This window comes from Lepus europaeus, chromosome 5 (assembly GCF_033115175.1).
Source record: "Lepus europaeus isolate LE1 chromosome 5, mLepTim1.pri, whole genome shotgun sequence".
In the NCBI taxonomy this organism is placed as follows: domain Eukaryota; kingdom Metazoa; phylum Chordata; class Mammalia; order Lagomorpha; family Leporidae; genus Lepus; species Lepus europaeus.
The window spans coordinates 116,559,355-116,572,118 of NC_084831.1; the positions used below are offsets into that span (position 1 = coordinate 116,559,355).

General features: G+C 50.0%; 2 protein-coding genes across 6 annotated transcripts; both read left to right on the forward strand.

The window, feature by feature from the left end:
- Nucleotides 1-615: 615 nt before the first annotated feature.
- On the forward strand, nucleotides 616-7,400 carry C5H1orf54 (chromosome 5 C1orf54 homolog). Of its 3 annotated transcripts, none has more exons than XM_062192174.1 (6): nucleotides 616-837; nucleotides 2,007-2,129; nucleotides 2,550-2,608; nucleotides 2,991-3,128; nucleotides 6,135-6,236; nucleotides 7,310-7,400. In XM_062192174.1, the coding sequence occupies exons 1-5, from the start codon at nucleotides 792-794 to the stop codon at nucleotides 6,231-6,233; spliced, it is 465 nt and encodes a 154-aa protein (XP_062048158.1). In that variant the 5' UTR covers nucleotides 616-791; the 3' UTR covers nucleotides 6,234-6,236; nucleotides 7,310-7,400. The 3 variants fall into 3 exon arrangements, with proteins under 3 accessions (XP_062048158.1, XP_062048159.1, XP_062048160.1); XM_062192175.1 differs by having other exon boundaries at nucleotides 6,138-6,236; XM_062192176.1 differs by having other exon boundaries at nucleotides 2,046-2,129.
- Nucleotides 7,401-9,006: 1,606 nt separating this feature from the next.
- CIART (circadian associated repressor of transcription) lies at nucleotides 9,007-12,461 on the forward strand. 3 transcript variants are annotated; one of them, XM_062193535.1, is made up of 6 exons: nucleotides 9,007-9,071; nucleotides 9,571-9,997; nucleotides 10,163-10,238; nucleotides 10,454-10,532; nucleotides 10,636-10,747; nucleotides 11,854-12,461. In XM_062193535.1, the coding sequence occupies exons 2-6, from the start codon at nucleotides 9,632-9,634 to the stop codon at nucleotides 12,370-12,372; spliced, it is 1,152 nt and encodes a 383-aa protein (XP_062049519.1). In that variant the 5' UTR covers nucleotides 9,007-9,071; nucleotides 9,571-9,631; the 3' UTR covers nucleotides 12,373-12,461. The 3 variants fall into 3 exon arrangements, with proteins under 3 accessions (XP_062049519.1, XP_062049520.1, XP_062049518.1); XM_062193536.1 differs by having other exon boundaries at nucleotides 9,018-9,071; nucleotides 9,733-9,997; XM_062193534.1 differs by lacking the exon at nucleotides 9,007-9,071 and having other exon boundaries at nucleotides 9,078-9,997.
- Nucleotides 12,462-12,764: the final 303 nt, after the last annotated feature.

Below are 12,764 nucleotides of genomic sequence, written 5' to 3' on the forward strand. Positions count from 1 at the left end.
GGGGCCCTTACTCTACTCGGTCTCTCTGCCTGAATGAAGGGGTCACACCAGGTGACTGGATGTGGGGGGTGGGGCATGGCCACCTACAGCAGGGAGAGAAACTGCTTTCTCCCTTCTTCCATCCTTTGTCAGAGAAGTTAAGAGGTGAGGTGAGGTCAGCACTTAGCAGAGAGGAAATAACTGGCCTTGGCTGAGAGATTTTTATCAGAAGCAATGCAGCAGGTGCTTTGAGACTCAAACAACAATGGATAAATGCCTTTCCCATCCTCCATAGCCAAGACAGACACAGGACAGGGGAGACAGGGGACTATTTTCAGTCTAGAAGAAGGCTCACCCTTACTGCAAACATTTCCACCATAATGGAAGAGGCTGCACCGTGGCTCGCAGAGGACAAGTCTGGACAGTGATGGTCAGTTAGGCACGTGAGAGGGTGCCTGGGCTTTTCTGAGGACTGGGAGGGAGGCTGGAAAGGAAGGGGGAGGGGAAACTTCTTGGTAGGCTTTTTTTTTTGAGGGGGTGGTGGCAGTGGAAGTCCTGAATGGATGGAATCCACGGCTTGGGGAGCTCGCTAAAATCCTCTTTGCCTCTTTCCCATCGGAGGAACAGCTCTGGACGAGGACCGGTAGTAACTGAAGATGTAGTCTGCGAGTAGGCGGAGAATTCCGCCCCCTGGGAGCAGAGTGGCCAAAGCTCCCTCCCAGCCTCCAGGAGTGGGGGAGGCGGGCTGAGTTTGGTGGGAAACGCTGTAATTTCCTTTTTTTACTTTCACGGGCGAGTGTGCAAAATCCAGAATGGATGTCCTCTTTGTAGCCATCCTTGCGGTGCCACTTATCCTGGGTAAGTCCATGTCTCTCCTGGAGCTTTTGCTCCAGGTCTTCTACCATAAATGGGGTGGGGGGAAAGGGAATAAAAAGTGAGGAGAGGGCGAGAGGTGGGTTGTGGTAGGGAGTCGCGTGCTTTCTCATCTGTGCCCGAGTCCACGGTTGGGGGCAGAGTGGAGATCTGGACAGCTGAGCCAGGCAAAGAGCAGGAGAGCAGAGTCCTCGTATCAAAGATGAGAAGGCTGATGGAGGATGGAGCCCCAGACGCCGGAAGGGCCGAGCAAGACTGAACTCAGCTCTCCATCACCACAAAGTTGAACAAGAGAGGATAACACGGGAGTGAGGGAGAGAGGGGGGTCTTGGAAGGGGAAGGCGGGGTCCCTCCTTGTCCAGAGTTGGAGAGAGACCTTGTATTAGTAAGAATGTGGCCATCGACGGGGTGGGGGCTGGCTTTCAGGGTTTGGAAAACCAGCTGCCATCAGTGACAGTGTCCCAAGAGTGGCTTGGCTCCTTCCCTCCTTTGTTCCCTAGTCTGCCAGGTGTGTCTCATTGTTTCCTTTTCCTCTGGGTTCTTGTGTCATAGTGTTTGGAGGGAAAGCAAGCAGGGAGTGCTGGGATTTTTTTAGCAGGAGGTCTGGAGTTCTTGATTCCCTCATTTCAAAGCCACATATTTTTAGTTCTGGAAAGGAAGAAAAACTAATGGAGATGGGTCATTTAGTTCAGCTGACTCATTTTAAGAAAGCGGATGTCAATGGCGTGTTCAAAGTTCTTCTCCTAGCTAGCAGTGAGGCTGCACTAGAATTCCAATCCAAATGCCTGCGGGTGTGTGTCTCTTCCTGGTGACAGACACTGATAGGAGAAGGACTCCCGCCAGCACAGTAAAGTGTGCAGCCCACCCAGCAGAAGATGTGGTGTTTTTAATTTCTGGTCTCTCTCTTCCTACTTTTCTTAGGTTTAGTTTTCCCTTTGGGTTTATGGTAGGTGAACAGACCTGTTTTCTGTTCTGGGAGTTGCTGGGTTGAAAGGTCCCAGAGTAACAGGCCTCATTACAGACCTGGAGCTGCGCAGACTGAGAAAGGTTTAGGGGTGCAGAGGTAGGGAGTGAACTCGACCGTTGGAGGGGAGGCAGCAATCGAGCAAGCCTGTAGAGCTGGTGTCAACTTCAGATGTCCTGTGGTTGCCAAGGCGTTCCAGATGCTGGACCTATGGTTCTTGTGCCAATAGGACAAGAATATGAGGACGAAGAAGGACTGGAAGAAGAGGATTACTATCAGGTGGCCTATTATTACACAATCACCCCCAATTATGGTGAGTACGTGAAAGGCTCTGACTATTGGAGGGTGGAGAGGGGCTTTGGGGAAACTTAGCTTTGAGACTTTGCCCTTTGCTTTGCAACAGACTGGCCCAGAGAGAAATCTGGCTATGAACAAAATCTGTCAAGACTCATGATGCTATTTTTCAGGGTAGTGCCTTAATTCTTTGGAAAATGGCTAAAACCACTTGAAATTTTTCAAATTTGTAAATGATTTTAGATACCAGATTGAAAATATAGAAGCATACACATTCACAAACAGTTTTGACATTAAAGTTCATTAGAGTTGGATTATACCAATAAGTTTTACAACCTGAGCAAATCAAATTATTCCAAGCAGGTTGTTCCCCTTTCATTTCTGGATCTGGAGTTGCCCTGCTCCTTGGTTACTACTGATTTTTTTTTCTCCTCCACAGATGACTTTGGTGTGAATTTCACCATTGATTACTCCACGTTTGAGCTGGAGGACAGGTTGGTGAGTGACCTCTACACTTCCAAGGGTCAGGATACATCACAGTTGCAAAGAAACTGGGCCACGTTAAAATGTAACTGATTATCAGGAATAGGAATGGTTTTTAGATGAAGAGAAACTAGGAAGTGGGTCCAGAACAAATCTGTGAATCATAGCTGGGAAGGAAGCAGATCTGCTGAGACACTGAGGAGGGGGTGGTTCTTGAGCCAAGGGGCCAGGGGGGTGGGAGGGGTCCAGAGTGCAAGGAACATGGAATAGGGAGGGTCTCTGCCCTTAACCAAGTCTTTGTGTGTGTGAGGGGGGGAGGTCAATGGGTGAACTCTGCATGGGAGAATCCCTGAGGATGCTGGATGGAGATTCTGTTTACTAATCCTCCTGAGAACAGGACACATTAGATAAGGAGGTGACAACAGAAGCAGTAGAAACCACCATTAGTCTCGGGACAGAAGGCGCAGACCACACGAAGCCTGTAACTGTGAAACCAACAACAATGGATACAGTGAAACCAGCAACAATGGATACAGTAAGTTGACTGGGAGATGGGTGGAAGAGAGGAGATACCCCTGGGCCATGGAGGTGGAGAAGCCAAAGGGGTGGACTAGCAGGCCCCGGTGGAACTAAATAACTCTACTACATTGCAGGTTTGCATTTCAACTTGGCCACGATATCTTCCCCTGAGATTTAATGCCAACCTTAGATAGAAAACACTGGGAAAACTGGGCTCACTTAAATTTCATTTTGATAATACTTGATATATAGTATAACCTATTCATGCGGCTGCAAGAGTGCTAATGCTGATAAAAAAATTAAAGAAAGAAATCTTTGATGCTGTTATTGCCCTCAAGGAATTTACAAAACTGGAGTTCTCTTTTATAAAGCATTTAGAACAAAATGAAAAAGCACGTTACTCATAAGTTTGAGAGCATACAACACAGGTAAGTGCTTTAGCCAGTGGAAGGAGAGAGACCAGCATAGACTAATCTGGAAGGAGTTTAGGAGGTGATCATGCTTGAGATTCACCTTGAGGAACAGATGAGCTTTTGATTGGTGGAAAGTTATGAAAGGATGGAAGCAATCAGGAGGAAAAATACAAGAGTGAAAGAGCTGCCTAGGTGACGGGCATAGAACAAGCTTGGTAGACAGTGGAGAGGGTACAACTGAGGGAGACTGTAGAGGGGAACTGTAGGAAATTGGAAAAAAAAACTCAAATTTTTACATTTGAAAATTTACTTTTTTATTTATTTTTTTTTTATTTTATTTTATTTATTTATTTATTTATTGACAGGCAGAGTGGATAGTGAGAGAGAGAGACAGAGAGAAAGGTCTTCCTTTTTGCCATTGGTTCACCTTCCAATGGCCACTGCAGCCAGCGCATCATGCTGATCTGAAGCCAGGAGCCAGGCGTTTCTCCCGGTCTCCCATGCAGGTGCAGGGCCCAAGGACTTGGGCCATCCTCCACTGCCTTCCCGGGCCATAGCAGAGAGCTGGCCTGGAAGAGGGGCAACCGGGACAGGATCGGTGCCCCGACCGGGACTAGAACCCGTACGCCGGCACACCAGGTTCTAGTTCCGGTCGGGGCACCGATCCTGTCCCGGTTGCCCCTCTTCCAGGCCAGCTCTCTGCTGTGGCCAGGGAGTGCAGTGGAGGATGGCCTAAGTGCTTGGGCCCTGCACCCCATGGGAGACCAGGAGAAGCACCTGGCTCTTGCCATCGGAGCGCAGGCAGCAGCGTGCCTACCGCGGCGGCCATTGGAGGATGAGCCAGCGGCAAAAAGGAAGACCTTTCTGTCTCCCTCTACTGTCCACTCTGCCTGTCAAAAATTTAAAAAAAAAAAAAAAGAAAAAAAGATTTATTTATTTATTTGAAAGGCAGAGTTACAGAGAGACAGAGGCAGAAAGAGAAAGAGGTTTTCCATCCGCTGGTTCACTCCCCAGATGGCCACAATGGCTGGAGCTGCGCCATAATGAAGCCAGGAGCCAGGAGCTTCCTCCGGGTCTCCCACACGGGTGGCAGGGGCCCAAGCATCTGGGCCATCTTCTACTGCTTTCCCAGGCCAGAGCAGAGAGCTGGATCTGAAGTGGAGCAGCTGGGTCTCGAACTGGTGCCCATATGAGATGCTGGCGCTGCAGGTGCCAGCCCCTAAAGATACATTTTTAAACATTCAGGCAGCAGTTGTGGCCCCTGCCTGACCAGCCTGCCCACTGCTTCCTTGCAGCATATTCAATAAATCTAGCTCCACCAAAACCCAATAATAAAATAAAAATAAAATACTTCCTTGGTAATTTTACATAAAGCAAGATGGGGCCAAATTCTAGTCTGAAGTGTCAGGCTGAAGTATGAACTGATGAGCAACAGGGAAACTGGTAAGTTCTGCAGAGTGGTAAAGACAGGATGAACGTGGTATTTTAGAAAAACCGTTCATCTCATTGTAGGCAGGATGCAACTCGGTGCTGACAGATGCATGAGATTTGCCTTGTTCCAGAAACAATCTGGGAAAGACCTGGACTTCGGGACTGGCATTATGAATGGAGAGGCAAAAAATAAGAAAGATTTTGAAGGAAGTGTCATGCTTAAGTGAAGAATAAATGAAGAGAGAGTTAAAGTAACCTACTGGTTTTAAACATGGGTGTCTGGGAAAATGGCCAAAATGTGAACTGTGGATGGCCAGGGCGGTTTATGAGGGATGTTAGGAATTTGGTAGCTGAATTTATGGTGACAACCCTATTAGGGTGTCTTCAAGGTAGTTGAACTGGGTCAGAGTTGGAATTCTAAGTTCAAAGTGACAATTACAAAAGTAAATGCACTCAGCTGAGCCAGTACACAGAGAAAACCAGAGGCCAGCGAGTGTGCCTGCAGTTAGTAGAAATAAGAAGAAGAGTCAGACAAGGACATGGAGAAGCAGTGACTGGAGAGTAGGCAGATAGTGTGTATTATAGAGCCTGAATGAGAAAGCTTAGTACAACCAATCAAAACCCACCAAGAAGCTACGGAGGGTGTCATGGGTAACCCCCACGAAGGCAGTTCTAGCTGAGTTGCTGGAGAAAAACTGGATTTGCAGAGGTGAAGAGGGGGTACATCATGAAGAAATGGAGACAAGAACAGACAAACAAGTGAAAAACCTGGTAAGGAAAAACGAGAAGCAGCAGCTGGAAGGGCAACAGCCCTAAAGCAGCCTGGATGTAACTGGACACAGATGGGAGGAGCCAGCAGGCATCAAAAGCAGAAGACTGACAGGAGGGACAGTTGTACATTCCCTGAGGACAGAAATCATGTCTTTTTGCTACTCCCTCTGTGGCACCTAGCACAGTGACCAGCATAGTGGCATGCATATGACAGATTTCTAACAATTTCATTGAATTGAGTTGGGGACTCCCTGGTATGGTCAGGGATGGAGGAAAGGACTCTCAAAGTGAGGGGGAGGAGGGCTGGCCCACAAGAAAGGTGTCAAGAGTTGGCCCTCCTTCTGGGGCTGTGGGGGAGGGGTAGGAAGGAGGACACTGGCCTACCATCGGAGATGTCTGTATTTTAGCAGAGTCCAGTTCTGGATGGTGCTGTGTCCGGTCTGCGGAACCCTGTTTCCCTCCTCCTGCCATGCGTCCTTGTTCTGGGAGGGATGTATTTCATGTAGAAGGTGAGACTGCAGCCACTGGCCTTGGCCCAGTGTGAGGGGTCATTCCAACCAGGATCTCTGGTTTCTTGCCTATTTCTTGCCTGTTTCTTGCCTGATCCATTCTGAGCTGATTCAAGCAGGGGAAGAGGGGCTGTGTTTAGGAAAAATCTTAGAGTCCTAAAGTTGGGATGTCGGGGCAAAGCCTCTTGTGGCAAGGGTCACATATTTTTCTGAACTGGGAGGCCCTCAGCAGCTCTGGGAGCAGAAGCAGGTGGAATAGAGAAAAAGCCCCTAGAGTTTCAATCTATCTTGAGGAATCAGAGCTGCTTCCAGCCTGGCCTTATTTCAAGGCAGGTAGGTGCCAGAGGGCAAAATGGGTGGGTCCTACAACCTGGTAGAGATCAGGAGGCAAAGTTCACAGGCAGAAGGAAGTGGCAGTTCTCAAATGTACAGGAGCATGGTGGAAAAAAGGAGAAGGGAAGAAAAGCTAAATTACAGAGAAAGAATTTCTAAATAAGTATGGTGGGTGAAGCGATTTAACAGGAGAAGGAGGGGAGGAGGGGATGAGTCTTTCCCAGGAGGTATCTCAGGGAAATCCCGGCTCAGAATATGAAGTCTGGGCCGGCGCCGCGGCTCACTAGGCTAATCCTCCACCTTGCGGCACCAGCACACCGGGTTCTAGTCCTGGTCGGGGCACCAGATGCTGTCCCGGTTGCCCCTCTTCCAGGCCAGCTCTCTGCTGTGGCCAGGGAGTGCAGTGGAGGATGGCCCAAGTGCTTGGGCCCTGCACCCCATGGGCGACCAGGAGAAGCACCTGGCTCCTGCCTTCGGATCAGAGCGGTGCGCCGGCCGCAGCGCGCTACCGCCGCGGCCATTGGAGGGTGAACCAACGGCAAAGAAAGACCTTTCTCTCTGTCTCTCTCTCTCACTGTCCACTCTGCCTGTCAAAAAATAAAAATAAAAAATAAAATAAATTTAAAAAAAAAGAATATGAAGTCTGGGGGGTTTCATATGGGTGTGTGGCACAAAGGGGTTTTCTGGGTCCCTTGACTCTGACTGTCTCCCCCTCCCTCTTCCTTTTTTTTTTTTTTTAGGTGAGAGAATGCTGCTATGACTCTTTGGATGGGGGCCTGGCAAGAGAAAATTGGAAGATAAAATATATAATAAATGAAATAATCTGGTTACTGTCTATGCCTTGATGGAAGTCTGTTGTAAAATCACAGCACTCAAGGGAGCACCAGGACTCGGGGGCGGGAAGGGCGGGGTCCCGAGGAGATGACACTGGAAGTGGACGGGAACTAGGACTGTAAATAGGAGGGGAACTATGGGCTGGAATAAACTTGGAATCTTGTGAAGAATGGAGAGGAGTCACAGACAACAGGCTGACTCGCAGCTCACAATGCCACTGTTTTATCTTATTAGATATGGTACTGAGATTATGTATTAAGGTTTATTTATAAACTTTTTTCTTCTTATAAAACAAGCATGTTGTTAAACACAGATGACAGATATAGAAAATATTCACCCCACCCCATGTCCAACAATGTACCTCCTGCAGTTAGTAACTACGGCAGGGATATACACGCGTAATTTTTAAAAAATTATTTATTTTTAAAATTCTCTACCCTCTGGGCCCTACTCAGAACTGGGCTGCCCCCTTGCGGGCGCTCCGATGTCACATCTCGAACCACGGAGTCCCCGGCCCGACTCTCCTTCGCCCCATCGCACCCCCTAGATACTGCCAGGGGTAACGAATCGGCGACGTTCCAGTTACTCCACACTCTGGACTTGCTGCCCTCGGGCCTTCAAAGACTCTTCTCCAGGGAGTCAATGAAGAAAAATGTAGTTGGACAAAGCGAAAACGGAGATCAGGGACCTACCCCACGCCGTTCCCCGTGCTCAGAATCAGGATTTCGAGCGCCGGGCCCGCGGAGCCCGGGCAGAGAAGTCAGGAACCACCGAGTCCGGCTTTGACCTCCAGAGTCGTGGCGGGCTGGCATCCGAGCTGGTAACGTGCGTGGCAGGTTATGTAAGGCGAGGGCTGGAGGAGCCGCCCCAGCGGGAGCCCGGGAGAGGACTCGGTGTTCTCGGCCGCAGTCCCCACCCTCCTCACCCAGCGGGGCAGGAGGCACCCGATTTGGAGGAGGAGGAGGAGGAAGGGAGGGTGAAACAGAGACTCCTCGGGGAGTCACGAGGGAAGGGCCGCCTGGGGAGGCAGCGGATGCACAGTGTCACACATCCATGTTCCCCCACACGTTGCAGACTCCAGGCACTGCGGGTTTCCACGTGCTGCGCTCGTGAGCGGAGGCGCTCAGAGGGCGCAAGAGTTGGGTCCGGAGGCGAAACCGGGGGCTCCCCAGGCCGGGGCACGCGCCTCCAGCCGCACTACCAGTGTCTGAACACCCGAGCCATGTGTCTCCCGCGCATCACCATCCTATTTAAGGCCACCGGCTCCGCCCTTACCCCTCACCCCCACCCCGCTTCCTCCTTCTCCACTCTGTCTCCAGCCTCCTCCTTTTCTCATCACCGGGTCCTCTCCGGGAGCCGCATGTGGGGGCGGAGCACGGAATGCTGCCCTTCCAGCCAATCGCCACGCGGCCGCTTCTCCGTTGGCCGGGCCCCTGGCTGCTGCAGCAAATGGACTGTGGACTTCGCTAACGAGAGTCACGTGCTCCCGGACGGCCGGCCAATGCGGGCGCGAGATCTGTGTACGCAGGGGGAGGCACGTGCCGAGCCGCACGTGTCTGGGAGGGGGGAAGGGGCGGGACCCGCGGAGAGGGAGCCGGAGGAGGGTTGCCAAGACCGGCAGGGAGTGAGGAGCAGGAGAAAGAGCCTGGGCAGAGCCCGCCGACCGAGGTAAGGGGACTCGGAGGACGAAAGGCAAGCTGCCGGGGAGGGCTGGACGGAGGTCCTGGTTTTAGGAGGGATTGCATCACCTGGCAGGCGCGACCAGAGGGGGACCGGCATAGGGATCTGGCTCAGCGAGGGTGGGAAAGGGCAGGAGGCCAGGCTCTCTGGGGGGCGGTTCCCGAAGGGACCCTGGAAGGGTCCGGGTGCCCCGATTCCGCCGCTCCGCTCGCCGTGGGTGCAGGCTGAGGAACAGCGGGCGGAGGGGAAGATGTCAAGTCGGGTTCTACCCTGAACTGAGGGCAGAAAAGAACAGGTTGTGTCAGACCGAGACCCGATCTGCAGGGTCCAGGCAGACACTCCCGGTGTGTTGATGTGCGGAGGTGGGGGCGGGGGAGATGCCTTTCCCTATTGTTTCTGAGACGGGTTATACTGCGGAGCGGAGAACCCGGTGCAGTACACCCCAGTCCTTTGACCCTGATTTCAGATCCCTCGCTTTGCTCTTCAGTTGCAGGTTCCGATCTTTGGGTTCCTCCAGGAGCTGCTCTCCTGCCCCTGCTTCTGGACCTATGGATTCTCCGTCTAGCGTTTCTTCCTATTCCTCCTCCTCTCTCTCTTCCTCTTTTTCCACCCCCTCAGTGAACAGTGACTTTGGCTTTCCCTCCGACAGTGAGAGGGAGGACAAGGGGCCCCATGGGCCCAGGCCAGACACTGTTGGGCCCAGGGGAGTTGCTCGACCCAGCCCAGGTCCTATCCGCTGCAAGCATCGACCCAAGGTTTCCAGTAACCAGCATACAGCATCTCATCCCGAGCAGCGGGGCTTGGCTTCTCCCCCGGCAGGATCTGGTGGCAAAAGGTCAAGAGATGGTGAATCGGAGGCCAGTCTAAACATCCAGGGTTGCACCACGGAGGGAGACGTGCTCTTTGCTCAGAAGGTAAGAGAAAGCAAGAGAAATGAGATAGTGCTGGGGTGGCTAGGCACCCGGCTGGTTGATAAGGACGCGAAAAGGATAGGCTTCCAGACCTGGAGTGCAGGAAAAATCACTACTGGCGTGAGCAATTCTTGGTCTCCTCATAGCTTCTGTCCTGGCTTCTTACAGTGTAAAGAGCTCCAAGGATTTATACGCCCCCTCACAGACCTACTCAACGGGCTGAAGATGGGTCGCTTTGAGAGAGGTAATGATCTGATTGGTTGCATTTTCTTGGACTAGGTTCCTACCCCCTCTCCCCTTTTAAATGTGTATTTTCTTAAGTTTTTGGTGCCTGTATATTTTTAAATTTTTTTACTTTTGTGACTTACTTTCAATGAATCAACTTCAACCTCCTGTTCTTCCTTTATCCAACTACCGGTTTGGATCCCCATCCTTGATCTCTCCTCCTCCTGATTTCAGGATTGAGCAGTTTCCAGCAGAGCGTGGCAATGGACAGGATCCAGCGTATCGTAGGTGTTTTACAGAAGCCACAGATGGGGTAAGTCCCCTTAGCTCTTCCTCAGTACCTCATACATGGAGATCTCTCCACTTCTGTCAAAAGACTCACACTGAATGGCTTTCTAAGAATGTCCTTTTCACAGGGAGCGTTATCTAGGAACCCTGCTTCAAGTAGAAGGAATGTTAAAGACTTGGTTTCCTCATATAGCTGCGCGGAACTCATCACTGGGTGGAAGCAGGCATCAGCTAACCAAGGTAAGAACTGACAGCTGGAGGAAGTGGCAGGACATAACCAAGGAAATGAAGTGTACACACAGAAACGGGCTCTCCATTCCATCCTCTCTGACCCCCCACCCCTAAGTTTCTTTCAGGAAAGGGAGTGCCTAAACTTCCTGCATTGTCTTGAAGGACACTGCATTCCCACATGTGTTTTGTTCTACTTTGTTTGGATCACTGGGAAAAACTCCCTGAAATTTAATACTACCCCTCATGTTGCAGCCAGTCTGCTTTCTCTGTCTCCTCAGAAGGCTTTTGCTTGGAAAATTGATATAGGAAGGTACCTCTGCTTCTCTCTGCAATTCCTTTCTGCCCTGTGGCCCCTAAAACTTCCTTCTCCCTCCTTTCACTCTTGCCTAATTATCTTCGCACCAAACAATCTGGAAGCCTATGAGTTTACACTGAGTTTGAAGAATTGGTCTTAAGAGGTACATCACTGAGGGTGGGGGAGAGTGCACCCATGGGGGAAGGTTGAATAGATTTCTTTGACCTGGTGTGGAAGCGACCTATTTTCTGGCTCTTCAAATAATAGGGCATTTAGTGGACATACAAATAGAGAGAGGAGAGACTCCTGTAGATAATGGCCAGTCCGTGTTTTGCAGTCAACCAGTTACTGCTGTTGAGAATAACCGACTAAAATATAAGCAGCAGGATCTTGCCTGCCTATTAATTTACATTTTTTTAAATATCTTATTGTAGAAAATTAGAACATAAAATACAGAGCCTGGGAAAAAGATGTTTCCAATTAAGAATAGGCTTTTCTTTAAGGAAATTCTAAAAAAGGAATTATTTATAAATAATGAAGCCCAATGGGACTCTTTGTTTTATTCTGTTAATCTTCTGACTATCCATTGTCTAATGTAGTGTGTAGTACATAAGTAGGCCCTCTACCATGTGTTGAATAAATGAAAGTATAATTTGATTACTAAAAATTTTTACTTAATCCCAGTCTGGCAAGAACATGTCCGTTACATAAAACAAGGTATGTTTGCATTGCAAAGGAGAGCAAAGGTTTAAGCAACCAGCTGGAGGTAAAATCTGATCATATTCTTCACAGTTTGTTTCTCACTTACCCCCTTTCTTAGCATCTGTCAAGCCTTCACAGTGACTCAGCTGCTTCCTCTCCTGCACCTCCAGTGGAAAAGATGGGCCACACGCAGCTAGAACATCTGGTTTTGAAACAGCCTTGGCACCTCACAGAATGGCCAGCTATGAACCTCACCTGGATCCACACCACTCCCATCTGCAACCCCCCTCTAAGTTCCCCAGGTACCATCTCCTTTAGCCATGGTCCTTTAGGCACTGGAACCAGCATTGGTGTCATTCTTTTGCTCCAGCATGGAGTGCAGCCCTTCACCCACTCTGCCCCAGCCACTCCAGTTCCATCTACTATAGCATCTCCTGCCAACCCTGGTGAGGCTAAGAACCTATCTGGAGAGGGGCCTCGTTGTCACAGTTTGCCAGTAACTCTGTCATCAGACTGGGGCTGTACCCCCTCCTCTCCTGGTCTACCCAGCGTGGCCAAAGAGACAACCATAGGACACTCAGAGCAGCCGATGGGAAGCCATCCTCCAGTTGTTCCTGATTCCTGTCTCAACCCCTAACACAGGGCATGCAACCAGCCTCTAGAATTTCTACTTTTTGTAAATATATGTATCTATGTTTTTTACTTTTAATGTGTGATTTGTGTTAAAGGAAGAAAAAACCTTTCTGATTAAAGAATTTTTTACTTAAACAGTTTGCTGCCTCAAATACCAGTCTTTATCCTCAGAGCTACAGAAAACAAGCGGGATGGGAATGTTTGCAAACATGGAGCTCCAACAAGTTAGAGTCTGGATGGGACAGTGTTAAGTGCTGTGAGAGAAAAGGGGAAGGGAAGTACCCTTGGGACAGTTACAGGGCTCAGAGTTGGATTGAGTTTTTTGTTCAGGTTCAAAGACTAGTACCTTTCCCTTTGTGTCCCGCCCCTGTGTAACCTTCCAGCTGGCCCAGACTA

Bases quoted from the DNA above. Each gene is read 5' to 3' on its own strand.
- C5H1orf54 (XM_062192174.1), top strand. From the start codon at position 792: ATGGATGTCCTCTTTGTAGCCATCCTTGCGGTGCCACTTATCCTGG. The intron at 838-2,006 runs GTAAGTCCATGT...GTGGTTGCCAAG, and splicing joins TGCGGTGCCACTTATCCTGG to GCGTTCCAGATGCTGGACCT. The intron at 2,130-2,549 runs GTGAGTACGTGA...TCTCCTCCACAG, and splicing joins CACAATCACCCCCAATTATG to ATGACTTTGGTGTGAATTTC.
- CIART (XM_062193534.1), top strand. From the start codon at position 9,461: ATGCCTTTCCCTATTGTTTCTGAGACGGGTTATACTGCGGAGCGGAGA. The intron at 9,998-10,162 runs GTAAGAGAAAGC...GGCTTCTTACAG, and splicing joins ACGTGCTCTTTGCTCAGAAG to TGTAAAGAGCTCCAAGGATT. The intron at 10,533-10,635 runs GTAAGTCCCCTT...TCCTTTTCACAG, and splicing joins TTACAGAAGCCACAGATGGG to GGAGCGTTATCTAGGAACCC.